The sequence below is a fragment of the Aethalodelphis obliquidens genome, unplaced genomic scaffold (genome assembly GCF_003676395.1).
Source record: "Aethalodelphis obliquidens isolate GAN/ISIS:26980383/991018 unplaced genomic scaffold, ASM367639v1 scaffold37, whole genome shotgun sequence".
In the NCBI taxonomy this organism is placed as follows: Eukaryota; Metazoa; Chordata; class Mammalia; order Artiodactyla; family Delphinidae; genus Aethalodelphis; species Aethalodelphis obliquidens.
Window position 1 is genome coordinate 17,378,618 of NW_020837981.1, and position 21,669 is coordinate 17,400,286.

Here is a 21,669-nt window from a genome sequence, read left to right on the forward strand (position 1 = left end):
CCCAACACTGAGAGATCACAGACCCCCTTCTACACTTCTCACATTCAGTCCCAGTGCTCTGAGCTAGGCTTACCTGGAAACAAAGCATGTGTTACATTAGGTTCTGCTGGAGATACTAAAGCTCCTGGGTTTGTTCATGGGAGTTATTGCGCCTCTTTCCATCTGCCTTACTCACCAGCATTTGGCAGCCAGCCTGGGTCCTTTGAAGAGTTATTTTGCTTGATTAAAAGTAAATAAATTAAAAGCTAAATTGGGAGCTAATCAGTTGTTCCCAATTTGATATCTTAAGTGAAACTAAAACTCGAAAGAAGCTGCCTCCCAAGCTTTGTTAAGTACAGTGACCAGACTAGAAGAAAAGTGTGTTACTTTTCTTTGAGGTCCAACTGTCTAAGCCTTTGTGGAATATTGCAAATGAATTTCAGAGGGAAATTTCATTTCCCTTTCTCGCGTGTCCTGAATTTCTGCTGCTGCCTCCTCCCTCTAAACTCAATTTTTCATCCTCTCTTTGGGGATGATACATTCGTACGCGTACTAATCCATGCACTCATGCATTTATTCATCCACTGAAGGACTATTGTTTGGCTACCATATATCAGGTACTAGAAACTGAGGGTCCAGTGATGAACAAGTAAGGGCCCCCTGCTCTTGTAAAGCAGAAGAAATGGTCACTAATCAAATAATCTTTTCAGTAAACGTATAATTACAAATCGAGAATCAGACTCTGAAGGAAAAACCTGACTTGGTTAGAGAGGTCTCAGTGGTGGGTAGGGGATGCAGTATTGGTGAAAAACTTTCTAAAAATTCACTTGGGAGCAGAGACCTGCAGTTAACTATGTCTAAGTGGTGTAAATGTGACAATGAAGGAGGAGGAGCACATTCCAGGCTAAAGAAAACAGCATGTGCAAATGTCCTGTGGCAGAAGGAAGCATGGATAGTTGAAAATAGGTTGACATAGCTGAAGTAAAGAGAGAAAAAGAACTATGGGTGATGAGTCTTGGACCAGACTATAGAGGACCTTGTAGGGAAGGGAATATGGAGTGGGAATGGGAGATGATGATGGGGGAATCAAATTTGCATTTGAAAAAAATCGTCAGCTGCAGTGTGGTGAACATATTGTAGAGAAGGCACAGTGGCTGAGAATCAAAGCTAAGTCTGAATGAAAAAATAAAACTGACAGTAAACTTGACTAGGGTGGGGAGCAAGAAAAGTAGATGGTTCAGGAGATGTTTTGAGAGAGTAAATCAAAACAAATGGATTGATAAGGGAATGGGAGTGAGTATTGTCTAGGCAGCCTCTAGCTCTCTGCTTCGTGTCACAAGACACGTGGGGCTACCTCACCACCTACACTGTCCTCTGTCCACACTACACTAGTCTGACCATTATCATTCTGCCTCAACCAACAATGGCCCTCTGTGTGGCTGAATCAGTGAATAATTTCAGGAATTACTTACTTGACTTCTTATTATTTGATACTTGAAACCACCTTCTTGAAACTTTCTCTTCTTCTATCCTCTATGACATCAGAGTATTGTGGGTAACCTTCGCTATCTCTGGCCACTTTTTCCAAGACTTATCATAGGTTTATCTTTTTCTATCTGCCTAATAAATATTGGTGTCTTAGGTACTCTTCTAAGAATATTTACTCCCTACTCACACACATCCAATTGCTGTTGATAAGCTAGCAGCTTCCTAATTAATGTCCACTGTAGACCCTTCCTCTCTTTTCCTTCTTCACAGCTCTTCACAAGCTTTTGGGAATCTTTATTCTTTTCTAAATTCAGAAAGCAATCCAATCTTTTGTAAATGCCAGGTCACAAATAAAGAACTTGTTTTAGCTATACTGTTTCTGTATCCTTACTTCAAGTGTTTATTTGTATCTTTGCTACAGATTTGTCAGATTTTGACTTTCCCAATATACAAACAGTCAGACTGAAATCAGCTCAAGGCAATTAAGTTTAATGACTCAAGGGCTTTCTTCCCTCAAGTATTTTCCTCCATAACTTAAAGTAATGATACTAACCTTTATACTCATGTAATAGATAATTAGAAACTTTTTTTTTGATGAGGAAGGGGCAGAGGAAGGACATAGTTTCCAATTAAGTTGTGCTAAGCCCTCTAAGATACACATTCATTGCATTTATTAAGACACAATAGAAGATATCTATTCATGATAATTCAATTTCCAGGTGAACAAAGATAAACTAGTTTTTAATTACATAGACTAAATTCTGTTTTTAGGATACTTTGGCTGATAAAATTTTTTTTAAAAAAGAATACATAATTGTCTTTACCTTCTAGCAGTTTAGCATCTGAAAAATACATAAGTAAGTCTAGGAAGAATAAAGTAGGTGCTATACTGTGGGAGTATGAATTATGATTCTGGGCGTCTGAGAAGGGTTTGTGGAGGAGATGTTATTTGATCCAGGCCTTAATGTATAGGTATGAATTTAAAAGAGCACGTGACAGGGCTTCCCTGGTGGCGCAGTGGTTGAGAGTCCGCCTGCCGATGCAGGGGACACGGGTTCGTGCCCCGGTCCGGGAAGATCGCACATGCTGCGGAGCGGCTGGGCCCGTGGGCCATGGCTGCTTAGCCTGCACGTCCGGAGCCTGTGCTCCACGATGGGAGACGCCACAACAGTGAGAGGTCCACGTACCACAAAAAAAAAAGAGCACGTGACAAAGCGAGAGAGAGGCGTGGACATATACATACTACCAAATGTAAGGTAGATAGCTAGTGGGAAGCAGCCGCATAGCACAGGGAGATCAGCTCGGTGCTTTGTGACCACCTGGAGGGGTGGGATAGGGAGGGTGGGAGGGAGGGAAACACTAGAGGGAAGAGATATGGGAACATATGTGTATATATAACTGATTCACTTTGTTATAAAGCAGAAACTAACACACCATTGTAAAGCAGTTATACTCTAATAAAGATGTAAAAAAAAAGCACATGAAAGGATGGCTTTTAGATACAATAAACAGCTTACAAAAGGATAAACACAATTGCTAAATTATTTTCTTCAAGAATTAGATGTCCTTTTTTACCTGGTCTGTAAAATGTTCTAATAGATATCTAGGGATTAGATATTCAAAACAAGACAGGTAAAAACACATTTATCTATATGTGCAGGAACTGAAATGAACATCTCCTTCTCTGCATTTGCCCCTGATACTAGGGTATCCAGGTTGCCTAAATCCAGAGGCAGACATTCGACTAGAAAGTGCCTTCCACTGAAATGATTATGGTTCTGCATTGCCAGCCTTTAACTTTGCTGAGAGTAACCATCTGAAATTAGTGCATAAGTGGTGTGTAAATTTCTGGTTCAGTACTACATTCAGTTATAGTTGCATGCAAGATAGTATGAATTTGGGTTACTTAAGTAGAAAACAAAAGAGACTTCATTTGAAGATACAAGGTAGTGCACGTAAATACAGGCAAACTGAGAGAAGAGGGCTGAGATTGGGTAGGAACAGGAACTGCTCCAGGACTCCATGCAGGAAGTGATGGATATGCCCACACCAGGGCCAGGGTTGGACTACTAGGAGCTTTGATTAACTGTCATACCAAGATTTCACACCACTGGGTTAGAGGAGGAGACAGCAGTTCTCCAAAGGGAAGTCAGAGTGTTATTGACAGAAAAAGGAATGGATACTGGGGAGAAGGCCAGAGATTTCTCCTACACTTGATTTTCTTCTTTCCTGAGTATTTTGATTTTTAAACTTTTCTCTATTTGTTATAGACTAAATGTTTGTGTCCCCCAAAATTCATATGTTGAAATCCTAACACCCAAGGTGATAGTATTGGGAGGTAGAACCTTTTGAAGGTGATTGGGTAATGAGGGAAGAACCCTCATATAAGTGATTAGTGCCCTTATTAAAAGAAGCCCCAGAGAGATCCCTCACCTCTTCTGCCATGTGAGGTTACAGCTAGAGGGTTTACTCTATGAATCAGAAAGCTGGTACTCACCAGACACTGAGTCTGCCAGCACCTTGATTCTAGGCTCCCCAGCCTCTAGCACTGCGAGAAATAAATTCTGCTATTTGTAAGCTACCCAGTGTATTTACTTTTGTTATAGCAGCCCTAATAGACTAAGCCCTATTTCTCAGGTGGTAGTATAGGTTATTATTTCTTGTCTCTAATTTGTGAAGCCTTTTCTATGACTCCTAGCCTCTTCCATATATATTCAGTTCATACTTCTTGTAGACTTTCACCCCTTTACATTAATTTTCAGGAAGGAGTGTCTATCCAAACAAATGAAAATCAACCCAAAGTCTAAGTATGTTTCTGTGTGTTGTGTGTATGTGTGTGTGGACGGTGGTATATCAGAATCACCTGGGGAACTTTTAACAGTTGAATTAAATGTACTTTATACCTCTTCTAACGTCCACCCATAGACAGACTTAATATGTCAGAATATCTTGGCAGAGGAACCTGAACTTTTCTTTTAATAGCTATACTGGTGATTCTGTTATGCTAACCATCTAACTTAACCCACAAGTTGAGGACTAGTAATGAAGATTTTCTATGAGCCCAACCTTATTTCTATTATTGAAGATATTTGACATTTTAGATTCTATAACCACTGTGAGAAAGTTGTTGAGAGAAAGATTTCACCTCATTATAAGGAAGAACTTCTTAACTTGTGTAACTTTGGGCTACCCTGCAACGGGAATAGGCTGCCCTGCAAAACAGTAAATTCTGTCTCTGAAAGTGTTTACACAGGAGTTGCATGACCATCTGCCAGAGAGGAAAATGAATGAAAATGAGACAGTGACCTTTCTTCCCCCTTGAGAGCTAAGATACACAGTGACATGATATTACAATTAACTATGTGAACTATATATAAACAATGAATATGCAAAAATGGAAATCTCACCAAACATCAAAGTTGGCTTCATGTTCTTGAGAAATCATATCGCAGGTAAATATCTGTGTGAGAGCTCCTTAGTGACAGAATGAGTGATGTATGATGAGCAGCTGTCCAAATAGTGAGCTTGTTCCTAGCAACGGTACCATTTTGGTTGTCTAAGATGACTTGAGAGGACAGCTAGTGCACCTGAGATTTCAAATAACACTTGATATTACAATGTTAAAATATAGCATGCTCTGGTATTCAGTACTTTTAAAATTCAATCTCTTGATCAGCTCAGAACAGAGTAATGATAAACAGCAGAGTTAAGCGTATAGCATGGTAGACTGATTTAAAGGTCATTGAAAATACTCCCACTCTCCAAATATCTTTTTTATAGCCTTCCTTGATACTGCCATTAGTGAGTCATTGGTGGTGAGGAGGTCAAGTATGGCCAACTCCCTGACCTTGCTGGAACCGGCCTAGCTGGCAGGGTTTTATGAAGCCAGGTTCCGGAGCAGGGAATTTCTTACTTCAGAACATGGGTCAGGGAGTGAGAGGTACCATGTTCTATGCCAGGTGAAGGGGGAAAAGTCCAGCAAATAGAAAAGATGGCAGGGACATTCAAAATTGGTATACAGAAACTGAACTAGGAACCAGGAAGAGGAGAACAAACACCAACAAGATGGTAATAAATGTGAATTAGGTCAAGAATTGTCTGGTCAGGCGTTTTTGTCTACAACTTTTTTTTTAATAGACCTGAAAGGGCAGTAAATTCAAGTTTAAAGCATTTAGAATGAGATATACATCTTAGAGGGCACAAGGACTGGTGAGAAGGAAAGAGGCTCACAAGTGAGGTGCTGATGTTAAAAAATCACTCCCCTCTGAGTAACATGAAAACATGTCCCTGTCTGAAATATTTTTAAAATTTGACTTTTGCAATTATTAGAGTATCAGCAATTACTTTAGTGATATAGCTTAATCTTTTGTAAAAATGAAAGAACGTTGTGTCCTGGCCTTGTCTTTTTTTTTTTTTTTTTTTTTGCGGTAAGTGGGCCTCTCACTGTTGTGGCCTCTCCGGCTGCAGAGCACAGGCTCCAGACGCGCAGGCTCAGCGGCCATGGTTCACGGGCCCAGCCGCTCCGCGGCATGTGGGATCCTCCCGGACCCGGGCACGAACCCGTGTCCCCTGCATCGGCAGGTGGACTCTCAACCACTGCGCCACCAGGGAAGCCCTGGCCTTGTCTTTTTAATAAACTTGTGAATTTACCTGAGTGTGCTTGGTCTCATTTATTTAGGTTAATTTAGGCTCTGATTTTCTTGGTCTTGGCTAAGGATATAGCACAATATCAATAAAAGGTCTGGTCAGTCATTTCAATGCAGGAAACTTTTCATTGCTTTAATTCAGGATGGCATAAATAGCACACACATAGCCTTGATTAATAGTCTCCCTGTCCTCGGATAGTTTGAGTATGTCTCTTTTCTCTGACTTTGTTTTCCTATTTATACAATAGAGGATTAGAGAATGAGGTCAGAGGTCACAAATTGGTGAACTATGAACTAAAGTAAGTCAACAGACTGTTAGCTTGGTTAAGGAATTGAGTTTTCCCTTGTATTTCAACTTGTTTTAATGAGGCCTTATGCCTTTAGGCAGGGCATACACACTCACGTTTGCCTGGGGCACCACCATGCACCCTAACCACTGTTATATCTAGGCGCTATGTTTGTATCCCCTGCATGAGTGCTGTAAACATTTGAATTTGTGGCTCTTTGATTAGACATTTTGTCAAATTTCTTTAGACTCCTAAAGTTTTAATTCTATAAAACCTCTTGAGAAAGTGAATGTTCTTTCCTACCCCCTGTTAATAGAAGGGAGATGAGCTGGAAGGAAATTGATACATGGTCAGGGCTACCTGGTATCAGGCTATCTTCACAAACTATCTCATTTAATCCTCAAAGTACTCCAGTGAGATTGATACTATCATGCCCATTTTATAGGTGACAGAATGATCTCAGAGATGTTTTGCCCGTGGTCAGAAATTTTATTAATTGTGGGAATTGAGTTAAAACCCAGATCTATTTGTATCCAAAACCTCTCTGTGAACAGTTTTCCTTAGTGGGCAAAAATTTTTCACAAGGATCTCTTGAATAATGAAACTTTACACAGACTTTTGAAACACTGTCAAAGTTAGATGTATAAAAGCTGTCAGATGTCCAAATATCTCAAACTGTTTTATAAAATATTTTGTTTGCATGCTGTTTTCTTTGACCAATAGGGAGTTGCCTTCATGCTATGCTGGGGAACATACCTGACTGCCTAAAGAGCCACGCAGAACTTAGGAATATTGTTAGAAAAAATTTGGCTTTCATTTACACATTCATGTGACTTAGAAAATATGTCACAAATCACTCAAATTAGAAATGTAAAGCGATTTTTATCACATAACTTTCTCTATTTGGTCGCAGAATACTAGCTATCCTATAAATTCAATTTGTTTGTATAAAATATCACTAAAACTCCACATGCCTTAATCTGGAAATAGTACTTGATTATCTAGAAAGTTTACCTGACATAGAACAGTTCTGGTAAGAAGTTTGAGTATGTCTGAATAAAGGAAGACAGAAAGAGTGTTAATATAATGATTAATTGAGTAGAAGACTTTGAGGTTTCTGTATTTTCAATTGAGAGTTTTGTAAGACTTAAGTGTTCTAATATAAACAGAAGCTTTGTGTTTAGGATGATTTTTATGTTAATATTAATCACTGAATTGGCTACGATAAACATGGAGACCAGAAAATGTCCAGAAGAAGAATGTGTTTTTAAAAGGGAAAAAAGGTAAAGATGAAACATTAAAAATAAAGTAAAAGAGTGTCCCCACCCTTCCTCCTGGTAACCTCTAAGTCTGTGAGTCTGTTTTGTAAATAAGTTCATTTGTATCATTTTTTTTTAGATTCCGCATATAAGCAATATCGTATGATACTTGTCTTTCTCTGTCTGACTTCACTTAGTATGATAATCTTCAGGTCCATCCATATTGCTGCAAATGACATTATTTCATTTTTAATGGCTGAGTAATATTCCATTGTGTATATGTACCACATCTTCTTTATCCATTCCTCTGTTGATGGACATTTAAGTTGCTTCCATGTCTTGAATGTTATAAATAGATCTGCAGTGAACATTGGGTGCATGTATGCTTTCGGATTATGGTTTTCTCTGGATATATGCCCAGGAGTGGGATTGCTAGATCATATAGTAGCTCTATTTTTAGTTTCTTAAGGAACCTCCATACTGTTCTCCATAGTGTCTGTACCAATTTACATTCCCACCAACAGTGAAGGAGAGTTCCCGTTTCTTAACACCCTCTCCAGCATTTGTTGTTTGTAGATTTTTTGATGATGGCCATTCTGACTGGTGTGAGGTGATATCTCATTGTAGTTTTGATTTGCATTTCTGTAATAATTAGTGATGTGGAGCATCTTTTCATGTGCCTCTTGGCCATCTGTATGTCTGTTTCTTTGGAGAAATGTCTATTTAGGTCTTCTGCCCATTTTTTTGATTGGGTTGTTTGGGATAGATTGGGAGTTCGGGATTCACATGTACACACTACTATATTTAAAATATGTAACCAACAAGGACCTACTGTATAGCACAGGGAGCTCTGCTCAATGTCCTGTAATAACCTAAATGGGAAAAGAATTTGGAAAAGAATAGATACATATATAACTGAATCCTTTTGCTGTACAGCTAACACAACATTGTTAATCAGCTGTGCTCCAATATAAAATAACTTTTTTTTAAAAAAGAGTGCCTATATAGAATACCTTTCTGTGATTTTAAACTTTGGATTAACCAACATTCATCTGATTTAACCAAAAGATTGAGGCAATAATTTAAAATTTTTACTTAAAACAAAGAGTGCTCAAATTTACAGATAGCTGTTTTCTGCAAGTGCAGTGCATATTACTATGAGACATACTAAATCAGTTAGACTGCTACATTTTACTTTCTGTGAGTGGGGCTTTGGGAGTGGGGGAGAGGGGCAAAGAAACTGCTGCCCTTTTCAGATAATTCACAAATGTGCTAATTATGTGTCAGATATGAAAGTTGAGGCATTGTGACCTTCAAGCCAACAAAAGACCTTTTCAAGTAAGCCATTTCCATGTATATTAATAAAGTGAACAATGCCGTTCCCCAGTTAAATAATGTATGGCTGCTATTTCATTATATGTAAATGCAAACCATGGAGTTGTTTCACTGTTGACATATTTAAAGTAATGCTATAAAAAAAGAAAAGGCTGCAAATCCATGTAAGTAACAGTTTGTGGTACTCTACAAATAGTCATCCAAGGATATGTTTGTTGTTCGCTTCCACTGCATGCAGTTTAAGTGCGGTTTCTCTGCAACTGAATGCATTTTGGATTTGATCAGTAAAACTTGCCATGTGCTAAAGTATATAATAACTAACAGAGATATTCGGAAAGTGATTGTCAGAAAAGCAATCTGTTTGCAGTGATGAAGACAACAACGTATTTTGTAGATTAGAGAAAACATTGCCTCTCTACATGAATACTCACCTGTTAGCAAGGGAAATGTTGAATAAGAGCGAGGTTCAAAGGAAAATAAAGGAATTCCATGATCTTTCTCATCACTCATTCATGGTATAAAGAAATTATTTGTAAACATTGGACTTAGGTAATGGATGTGAATGCAGTTATTTAAAAGGGCACCCATTTCCCTGGAAAAGAGTGTTAGTTTAAAAAGCAATAATGTATAAAAGAATATGGGTATTACTAAGGGCTTGAATCAAATTGACTGCTCGAATGTCAAATAGTGCCTACGAAGTTGTGGTAGAAAATCAAGAACAGGAAGAAGAATTCAATTATCTTGTATTTGTCCAGCTTTGCAGCATATTTGATGCTGAATAAAACATGAATAAAGATACAGTCATGCTTAATGCAACTTAAGTATGCATAATAGACCTCTGGGAAATAATAAACCAATTACAAACTTAAAATAAACCACAATCACATGAGATTCCAAGAATCTATCAGCATTCAATCCATAAGTAAACTTTTTTTTCAGTCCCATAGGAAACCATAATAGTTAGCATCTTATTATGGGTTAGGTGTTGATACCAAGAGACTGTACAGGGTTTACTAATTCACTCAGCAGTCTTCCTTTTGGCTTTAAATGATTTTCCATGGCCCTTTGTTGTTATTTAATATCAATAGATTATCTGAATGCTTCCATAAAGCAGATACCAGTGACATTTATGAAAATGCTGTTGTTTGTCATTGAGATTTTCAATGAACATATACATACTCTTACTTGTCTAGGATGACAAATGTTTCTTCATTTCCTTCATAATCTGAGATAATGTCCATTGTTTTATATTGTATTTAAGGTGGCAAATCTTGCTTGTTCCATGTCAACAAATGAAGATGGAATTAAGATTGTCAAAGTTGCAGCCAATCACCTGGAAACCTTGTGTCCACAGGTATGATAACTAAGTTACTGACTCTTTCAATAAACTAGCTATAAAAAATTATATGTAATGCTTCAGACTTTCATACATATGGAAATATTTTAAAATATATGTTTTAAACACAGACAATGACTCATCCTAAGGTCATACTTAGTTGTTTGCTAAGCACCTCATTCTTTATTTAACACCTGGTTTTTGTAACGTATCCTGAGGGACCATATTAGAATTTTGTGAAAGGTATAGTTTGAAATCAAAGCAGTGTTTTGTCTAACAGATCTGATTTATTTGTAGTCTTATTTATTTTGAAACCTCAAATTATAAAACATTAATGTTTTTTTCCCTCTTTTATCAAAATAAGGCATGAGTTTGAAAAAAGCCAAGAAATATTTTCTTGTCTGCAATTCAGGAATTTTTTTAAAATCTGAAGAGCAACACGTTCATTAGGGAATTATTTTTAGATGACGGACTGTCTTGAAACCATGAATCAGGATACACATGAGGTCAATCTTAAACACCTTCCTTGTCTTAGAATAAGCAATAAATAGTATGGATAATTACTTCATAATAAAAACCACACATGTTGTAAGGATGTGAAATATAATAATGATTAGAAACTTCCAGTCTCTGGACATCTTCTTAGATTCTGATTTTACTAAAAGTAGAGTGTGTGTTAAATTCTTGATTTGCCTTGCTGGTGACTTCATCTCTAAGAATATTGAGGAAACAGTAAGGGAGAGTGCTTCCTTAGACTTAATGTTGATTAACAAGTGAACGCGGGCTGAAGAAATGCAGTCTGAGGACCTGCACCTGAGATCTCGTAACTAATGTCAGTTTTCTGTGAGGTTCCACAGGGAACAGAACTCTGCAGTGAGGTCTCTGAAGTGGCAGAATCACTTACACTCCCCTCAAGAGTCTGAATTCTTATTTCTCCACATGGTGGATAACACTTGATGCTGTCATTTTTGAAATGTCTTTTGAATCCAAATAGTATTCAATGTATCTCATTGGTTTCAATTTATAATTTTCTGATTACTAGAGAAAACATTTTTTTAAAACAGTTGTTAACCATTTGGCTTTCTAATTCTGAGTTGCCTTAACCCTTTGCCAAGTTTTAGTTTTGTTTTTATTTTTAATTGCATTGCTTAGGTTTATTAAAAATGTCTTCTGTTGACTATAGCTTTTCTTTTAACTTTGAAAACAATATTTTAATCATAAAAGATTTTAAGAACTTTAATGTGAACATATGATCTATCTTTTAATTTCTTAAATAGATATTTGAGCACCTATCCAGTGCCATGGTTTGTTGGTTTGTGCTTTGTCAAGAAATTCTTGCAACAAAAATGTTATATAGTTCCCACATTTTCTTTTTAAAAGATTGAATTATTGTTATTTAACCTTTAGATCTTTTTTTCATCTGAAATTTATTTTTATGTCTAAATGAAGTGGGATTTTTTTTTTTTACAGTGGTAACCATTGGGAAACCGTCATGTATTAAATAGTTGATCCTTTCCCAATTAATGTGAAATGTTACCATTTTTCACACATACACACTTTTTAAATGTTTCCATTGTTTTATATGTATTTGTATACATATGTGCATAAACTATAACATAGGTAACGCATGCATATATATACGTTTTAATACATTATACATGTATAATACATACATATCAAATCTGAATAGTTTCTTTACTCCTATTCTGTATGAAATATAAATTGATAGATAAATTGAAATATGTTCCAAAGTATACAATTTTCTGGGATCTCTATTCTATTCCAGTGACTCATTTCTTTATCCCTGCCACAGTATTATGGAACCTTTTTCCAGTTTTATTGAGATATAATTGACATACAGCACTGTATAATTTTAAGGTATACAGCATAATGATTTGACTTAGATACATCATAAAGTGATTACAACAGTAAGTTTAGTGAACATCCATCATCTCATATAGATACAAAATAAGAAAGAAAAAAAAATTTGGGGGGGGATTTACCCTCTTAACAACTTTCATACATAACATACAGCCGTGTTCATTATATTAACCATGTTATACATTACATCCCTAGTACATACTTTCTTATAACTAGAAGCTTGTAACTTTACCACTTTTATCCAACTCCCACTCTTTCTACTTTCTACCTCTGAAAAGCACAAATATTGTCTCTTTTTCTATGAGGTTGTTTGTTTTTGAAGTATAATTGATGTACAACACTACGTGAGTTCCTTGTGCACAACATAGTGATTCAATATTTCCATATATTTCAAAATGACCATGATAAGTCTAATTACCATCTATCATCATATAAACATATGATATCATGACTGACAAATTCCCCACACTGTATATTTCATACCTATGACATTTATTTTATACATGGAAGTTTGTACCTCTTAATCTCCCTCACCTAGTTCTCTCATCACCCCATCCCCTCCCCTCTGTTCTTGGTATCTATAACTTTGTTTCTGTTTTGTTACATTTGTCCATTTGTGGTTTTTTTTAGATTTCATATGTAAGTGAAATCATATGGCATTTGTCTTTCTCTGTTTGATTTATTTCACTTAGCATATTCCCTCTAGGTCTCTCCATGTTGTCACAAATAGCAAGATTTAATTCTTTTTTATGGCAGAGTAATGTTCCATCGTGTGTTTATGTGTGTGTGTGTTTAGCACATCTTCTTTATCCATTCATTTATCGATGAGCACATAGGTTGCTTTAATATCTTTGCTATTGTACATAATACTGCAATGCATATATCTTTTCAAACTAGTGTTTTTGTTTTCTTTGAATAAAAAGCAAGGAGTGGAATTTCTGGGTCATATGGTAGTTCTATTTTTAATTTTTTTGAGTAATCTCCATACTGTTTTCCATAGTGACTGCACCAATTTACATTCCTGTAAACAATGCCTAAGGGTTCCCTTTTCTCTACATCCTTGCCAACATTTGGTATTTGTTATCTTTTGTATAATAGGCATTCTGGTGAAGTTGACAGCTCGTGGTTTTAATTTACATTTCCCTGATAATTAGTGATATTGAGCATCTTTTCATGTGCCTGTTGGCCATCTGTATATCTTCTTTGGAAAAATGTCTATTCAGGTTCTTTGCCCATTTTTAATTGGGTTGTTTCTTTTTTTGATGTTGAGTTGAATGAGCTCTTTGTATATTTTGGATCTTAACCCCTTAATGAATATTTTGTTTGCAAATATCTCCCATTCAGTATGAGGCCTTTTAATTTTGTTGACAGTTTCCTTCACTGTGCAAAAGCTTTTAAGTTTGATGTAGTCCCATTTGTTTATTTTTGCTTTTGTTTCCCTTTCCTAAGGAGATTTATCCCCCCAAAATATTGCTGAAACCGATGTCAAAGAGCATCCTACCTGAGTTTCTTTTTATTGTTTACTTAACATTGTAGTTACTTTATTGCTCTAGAAAACTTAGTTTTTAAAACCATCAGGTTACATACATAGTGATAATAAGACTGCCCCCCACACAATCAACTGTATATTACGAGGCTTCTCTAACTTAGTAGATAAATATTACAAAATTACAAAACTAGCTGGTTACAGTTGAGCTCTCAAGTAGGTATCACATTTCTATAGATCAAAAAGTTGAATAAATGTCACTGATAAGTCACTGATGTCACTGATGTCACCGATAAGTCACCAAGTATGTTTGAGAAATCCAAGTTACATGCACATAGAAGGAAACTGGTTACAAAAACCATGACATGACTCTGTGTTAACATTTTGCAATGTTTTAAACATTTGCAATCATGCAACAATGAATAAAGATCAGAATGAATTTTAAAAAGGAGTTAATGGAAGCTGAATGAATGTATTTAACATATTACACAACTCAAATCACAGTTGCATAATACATCCAATCCCCCCAACCGTATCTGTGCATTACGCCATTGAAACGCACACTGTTTCCCCCACAACTCCTCTGGCTCCATTCCCAACCAATAACCTTTCCTATAAACCTTTCTATTTAATCTTTTAAGTCAGATATGATGGGTAAGTATGTATAATCTTCATTATTATTTCAGAACAGATACAAAGTTTAGTCATGTGCTCAATCTTCAGTTACATTACTTTCAAAAGGCATCTGAACTGCTGTAACCATCTATGACAATTCAAGCCTAAGAAACCGAGAAAAGTGGCAGTCAAGAATCTGATCTAAATAACTGTGTAAACTATGATAATACTAAAACCTGTATGTCCGCATTTCTAAAAGAATGATTTCCTGTTTGAGAAGTGTTACTCAATGGATCTCTGAAAGGAAAACTGACTGACTACTGTACTGCTCTCTGATGTAAAACGCTTAGGTGACCACAAATATTTACCCAGTTGGTTAACAAGCTTTCATTTGGGCCTTTTAAAAAAATATTCAAAGCCACAAAAGTAATTATGAAAATAAAATTTTGGAAGGTCATAGTATAAGATACATACAGAATTCCTATTATAATGGTACATCCAAAATAAATCTGTCCTAACACAGCAGCACAAAATCAATTTAGAAATAATTTGAAATTACAGTGGGAAGTGTTTTTGTTAAAATCGTCGACCAAAATTACTGAATAGCAAAAGAATACTGTCTCAAAATATACTGAATTTACATGTTAATATTACCACAGTGAACTCATGCCAGATATAAATTCAGGTTACCAATTAGATGAAGACAAACTTTAGAGCTATTTTTACCAGAGAAATAAATGTACTTCATGGTAAAGGCACAGCAGCATCTAAAGAATTTTTGATACATTTATCACAAGATTCAAACTTCCCTAACTATTAACAACACATTACAATAAAGTTTCTCAGCAAGTGTTTAAAAGGCCTGATTTAACATGCCAGGAAAATGAATGTTTTTCTTTTGAGATGCATTCATGTAAATTATGTAAATTGCATTGAGGTCACTTTTACATCTGGAATTAACCATCCCTAACAGAAGTACCAGCAGCTAACAATGCTCATTTATATTATATATAACTTAGCTGAATGTTAAACTATGCAACTGTTGGTGCCAGTCTGCTTATAAAGGCAATGCTCTGGAGACAAAGTCTTCTCACAAACAGTGAGCAAGCAGGTTTCATTATCAGATGTTCAACAACAATCCTCGGTTCATTAAACGAAGTCCAACAATATGGATTTCTTCGAGAGGAGTATCAAAGAGTGAGGAATATAGCATATAAAAGGGTGGAGCAAACTTAACTGACCACTAAAAAGCATAAAAACTGTTGTAGGCATCAAGAATATTTCATTACAAGCAATGAATTTCAGAATATTCTGTTGATTAGCGCTTGATTTATCCAAGAGAGCTCTCAGCAGAGGTAAACTATTCGAACGCTTTGCATCGAGGACCTTTTTCATGTATGTGGCAGCATGAAGCAAATAAAATAACAGCACTGGGAAAATGCTCATTGTAACAGGGTAGGGAATTGACAAAAATGAGTGAATAGAACAGGTAGTGGCAGCTGTCCTCTGACGAAGCGTGGGCCAGGAATGCTCTGCTTAACTGGAAGTGTGGTAATCTTTGGTGCAGCCTCAGAGCACTAGTCAGAGCATTTGCCAGCAAAGCACATTGGTAAAAGCTTGCTGCTTCGTGCAACCCAAGAAGAGGCAGAACAAAGCAGAGCCGTAAACTGTGAACAAGCGAGAAAGCCACATTGCCATGTCGTTTATTGGCCATCATTAATTACACTTTGCGTGCCCCTTGGGGGCTGTTCAGGCCATATCCGCCATGGGGGGCTCACACACGCATCTGGGACGCTGTCCAGCACGGCCAAGAGCAAATCTGGGTTTCTAGAAAGACCGAAGTGAAGGCAGAGCTTCGGAACAAGGCCCAGCAGGGCCAACCTAACACCGGCTCCAGGTTATTGCTGAACCCGGAAGTGCTCACTTCACTCCTGTGGGGAAGAGGTGGTGATGCAGAGGGGAAACCCTCAGTGGTGCCCTGAGGCATGACAGGGAAGTGTCCCTGCCTGTGTTTTTTCCTAGAAGTTTTATGGTTTCAGGTCTTACATTTAAGTCTTAATCCCTTTTGAATTTATTTTTGTACATGGTATGAGAAAATAGTCCAGTTTCATTCTTTTGCATGTAGCTGTCCAGTTTTCCCAAAACCATTTATTGTAGAAGCTGTCTTTTTCCCATTTTATATTCTTGCCTCCTTTGCCGTAGATTAATTTCCGTATAAGTGTGTGTTCCTTTTTCTGGTCTCCTTTTTATGTTCCACAGATCTATGTGTCTGTTTTTGTGCAGGTAGCATACTGTTTTGATTACTGTGCTTTGTAGTATAGTTTGAAATCAGGGAGCATGATACCTCTGGCTTTGTTCTTTCTCAAGATTATGTTGGCTATTTAGGATCTTTTGTGTTTCCATACAAATTTTAGAATTATTTGTTCTAGTTCTGTGAAAAATGCCATTGGTATTTTGATAGGGATTACATTAAATCTGTAGATTGCCTTGGGTAGTATGGTCATTTTATCAATAATAATTCTTCCAGTCCATCAACTTGATATATAAAGATATTAGGAAGCCATCTGTTTGTGTCTTCTTCAATTTCTTTTATCAGTGTTTTATAGTTTTCCTAGTACAGGTCTTTTACCTCCTCAGTTAGATTTATTTCTAGGTATTTTATTCTTTTTGATGCAATTGTAAATTGGATTATTTTCTTAATTTCTCTTTCTGATAGTTTGTTAGTGTATAGAAACACAACTGATTTCTGTATATTAATTTTGTATACTGTAATTTTATTGAATTCATTGATGAGTTATAATAGTTTCTTGGTAACAGGTTTAGGATTTTCCATATATTGGATCTTGTTGTCTGCAAACAGTGACAGTTTTACTTTTTGCCTTACAATTTAGCTTCCTTTCATTTCTTTTTCCTGTCTGAATACTGTGCCTATTACTTCCAGTACTATGTTAAATAAAAGTGGCAAGAGTGGGCATCTTTGTCTTATTCCTGATCTTAGAGGAAATGCTTTTGGCCTTTCATACATTGCATATGATGTTGTCTGTGGGCTTGTCATATATGGCCTTTATTATTTTGAGATATGTTACCTCTATACCCACTTCGTTGAACTTTTTTTTTTAATTATTATAAATGGATGTTGAATTGTCTCAAAAGCTTATATGATTTTTATTCAGTTTGTTAATGTGGTATACCACATTGATTGAGAATATTGAACCATCTTTCATCCCTGGGATAAATCCTACTTGTTTGTGGTGTATGATCCTTTCAATGTACTGTTGAATTTGGTTTGCTAATACTTTGTTGAGGATTTTTGCCTCTGTGTTCATCAGTGGCATTGGCCTGTAATTTTTGTGTGCGTGTGTTGTGTCTTTGGTTTTGGTATGAGGGTGTCACAGTCTTAATTATGACTTTGTATTACATCTTGATATCTTCTAGGCAAATTCAGTTACTTCATTTTTTGCTTTGAAGTATTACTGTTCTACTCTTTGCTCTTTTATAACTTTCAGGATCTACTTGCAAAGTTCTATAAAAATACATATTAGAATTTTTATTGAAATTGTTAAAATGTTTTAGGTTTTAGATTATTTTATGGAACAATGACTCCTTCAAAATATTAAATATTTCCACTACTAAACATGTTTTTATGTATCTCCATAATCAGATCTCTTTTTAAATGTTGCCACATGCTGATGGCATCCAAATTTTTCTCTCCGGGCCAGCCCTCTTTCCTAAAGACTAGACTCACATACTTAGTTTGCCCTTGACATTTCCACATTGATACCTAGAAGACATCTAAAGCTTAAAATAGCCCAAATGGAACAAATGTTTGCTCTATCTCCACCTCATTCTGCTTCCTCTTCAGACTTTCTGATTTTAGTTAATGGCATGGCCTTTCACCTAGTAGTTGCTCTGGGGAAAAACCTAAAGATTTTACTTTTTTTATTCAGTAAATATTTATTGAATATATACTATGTGGTAGGCATTATTTATGCAACTGGGGAGTAAACAGTAAAGAAAACAAAAATTAGACAAAAATTCTTGCCCTTGTGAAGTTTATATTCTAATGATATCTAATGGCTGTTTTTCCTATTTAATCCATTAACAAGCCCTATCAACTTCACCAAAACTTAGTTATCTTGAATCTACATACTTTTCTCCATCTCGTTTGTCAACATCATAGCCTATGCCACCATCATCTATCTTTGACTACAGAAATATCATCCTATATGGTTTCCATTCTTACACTCATATCTCTCTAATCTACTTTCTGTGTAAAAGCCAAAGTAAAATTTTAAAAAATGTTTATCATAGCAATTGCTTTCCTTAGCCCCTTACAGTAAAATGCAAACTTCTTTTAATGGCTTATTCACACTTAATATGAAATTCCTACTGCTTAGCTTTCAGCCCTACCTAATATTATTTTCCTTTTCACTCATTAGATCTCTGCACATTGGCCTGTTTCTAGAATACAGTAAGCGCCTTCCAACCTGAGGGACTTCGCACTTGGTAATTTTCCAGTGTGCTTTTCTCATATGGCCATATGGACTGCTTCTGTGACGTTTAATTTGTGAGAACTGAGCTCAGATATCATCTTCTCAGACATCAATCTCCCTAAGTTACTTGTTCAGCTATAACCTATTATGTCACCATATTTGTTTCTTTTAAAGTCTCTTTTTTTACATTCCACATATAAGTAATATCATATGACATATATCTTTCTGCATCTACTACAATCTGAAATTATTTTTTATATTATTTTGTTACTTTTTATTATACATTGTACACACTCAAACATAAAGTTCATGAAGGCAATGATTTATAGTTCCTTGTTCACTACTTATGTCTCCCATACCTAGCAGAAATACAGCATATATTGTATGCTCAATAACTATTTGTCCAATATATAAGTGAATGATAGGGTTTCTAGAATGTTAAATCATTCTATATTCATAGAGGGCAGCAACATTTTTTGTAACATCTTTTATGATACTTTTCCTAACAAGGCATGTCTTTTTTCTTTTTTTTTTGACAATGTAAAAAAAAATTACCTTAGAATTAGTTTGAGTTGTAACTGATGAAAAACAAAATCCTTAAAATGATTGATTAATGTATAGTTGCTAACCAAGGGTGAGACCTCTACTGCTGGCCTACAGTCTGCTCTTGGCCTAGCTCATTTCAGTGTTTTACTAGTGATTTGGATAAAATTATAGAATTACGTTCTTAAATTTTTCAGTTAAAAATAAGAGTATAGGGCTTCCCTGGTGGCGCAGTGGTTGAGCGTCCACCTGCCGATGCAGGGGACATGGGTTCGTGCCCCGGTCCGGGAGGATCCCACAGGCCGCGGAGCGGCTGGGCCCGTGAGCCATGGCCGCTGAGCCTGCGCGTCCGGAGCCTGTGCTCCGCAACGGGAGAGGCCACAACAGTGAGAGGCCCGTGTACCGCAAAAACAAAAAAAACAAAAAACCAAAAAACAAACAAACAAAAAAGAGGATAAAGGAACTATATTAGCTGCAAGAGTCCAGTCTCAAAGAATTTGAATATTCAAAATATGGACTAAATATCAGTATCCAGATAAAATATAATAGTTGTAAATATTAAACCATGGATATTGAGCACTATAAAACAAATTTAAAAGTAGAGAATAGAGTAAATATAGCTTAGGAAAAATTTACTCTCCAAAAGGCTTAGAAGTTTTAGTTGATAGTAATCTTGGTGTGAATCACCAGTGTGCTGTAGCTGTCAAAAAAGACTAGTATGATTTAACATTTTTTCATCAAAGAATAAGTTCTAAAACATTCTCAACCTCCTTTGTACTTCAAAATTATTTTTTCAAGCTGAGTATTTTTTATATGGTATGTCTCGAAATTCGGAATTAGTGGGTCTAGAGTGAACCCCAGTTGCCTGTGTATGTATGCATGTACATATGTATGTATGCACATGTGCATGTAAGCTCCATTTTGACAATATCTCTTAAAATAAAATATGTGCATAGGTCCGCTAATTCCACTTCCAGCAATTTATAGTACAGATATATGTGTGCACGTGCACAAAAGTCTATGAGCAAGTTTTCTAAAATCTTTTTTTAATTGAATTAGCATTGACATAGAGTATTATTATATTAGTTTTAGGTATACATCATGTTGATTCGATATGTCTGTACATTATGAATTTATTACCACAAGTCTAGTTACCATCTCTCACCGTACAGAGTTATTGCAGTATTATTGACTGTATTCCCTATGCTGTACATCCCGTCCCTGTGACTTATTTATTTTTACAGCTGGACATTTGTACCTCTTAATCCCCTTCACCTGTTTTGCCTGTCCCCCCGCCACGTCCCCTCTGGCACCACCAGTTTGTTATGAGCACGGTTCTTATGCAGCTTTATCTGTAATGGCAAAAGCTAGAACCAACCTAAATATCGGGGAGCAGAGAATGTAAAAAGTCGTTGAAAGTAGTAAGTCAGCTCAATATGTGTTTTGGTATGGAAGATACCCAAGATAATTGAAAAAGGTGTATTTCACATGAGTATGTATATTATCCCACTTATGTGAAAAAAAGGAGACGATTGAGCCATATGTTTATGTACTCATAGGAAAATTTTTCAAAAAGGTTCGCATGAAAATTTTAATAGTGTTTACTTCCAAGAAGCGAAACAGGAGGAATACTTGCAGATCTCATTCTGTTTCTTTAAGGACTCTTAGTTTAACCAGAAATAGGTATTTTCTCAATTTCAAAACAAAACCTAACCAATTTAAAAAATTCTAGATTAATTCTGAAGTGAGTCAGCTTGAGAAAACACAGGGCAGAAGGAGCTAATGAGACTGCACTTAATTCCCCTTTGTTAAATGCCATTGAATTCACCTAGGTTTCAGTGAACTGGATCATCCTGTTCTTACTGTGTCTAGAGGGCTACAACTGTAATACTTTGCCCAGTTACAGGTGTCACACTTTTAAAAGATTGTCACTTGCAGCATATTTAGCAGAGAATATCTGAAGTAGTGACATGACTTGAAACTATGCCATATAAAAAACTCCTAAAAGCAACAGGGAATTTTTAGCCAGGAAAAGGTAAGACGTGGAGAAACATGATCACTATCATCAAATCTTCAAAGTGAAAGACTTGCTCTGAAGGTCCCTAAGGGGCAGAACTACAACCTATGAGCAAGAGCTAGAAAGATACAAATTTTATCTCAGTATAGAATGAATTTTCTAAAGGAGCTCTCCTGGAGGAAATTGGACTTTGTTGAGAGGGAGGGATTTGGAGTTTCTCAAGGCCACAGACATTTAAAGGTAAGGAGGGTGATCTTTAGACCAAGCTATTGTGTAGAGGGTAAGAAGTTGGCGTGCAAGCCTT

At 36.2% G+C, this 21,669-nt stretch overlaps 1 protein-coding gene and 1 pseudogene across 2 annotated transcripts in view; one reads left to right on the forward strand and one right to left on the reverse strand.

Moving 5' to 3' along the window:
- The window catches only part of CTNNA3 (catenin alpha 3), a 1,595,169-nt gene that overhangs the window by 1,019,480 nt on the left and 554,020 nt on the right, over window positions 1–21,669 (forward strand). For both annotated transcript variants that reach the window (XM_027130128.1, XM_027130127.1), the window contains exon 10: window positions 10,256–10,348. In XM_027130128.1, the coding sequence (XP_026985929.1) occupies window positions 10,256–10,348 (93 nt within the window). The remainder of the gene's footprint in view (window positions 1–10,255; window positions 10,349–21,669) is intronic.
- LOC113632465 (transmembrane protein 33 pseudogene) overlaps window positions 15,344–21,669 on the reverse strand; it is a 70,562-nt pseudogene continuing 64,236 nt past the window's right edge.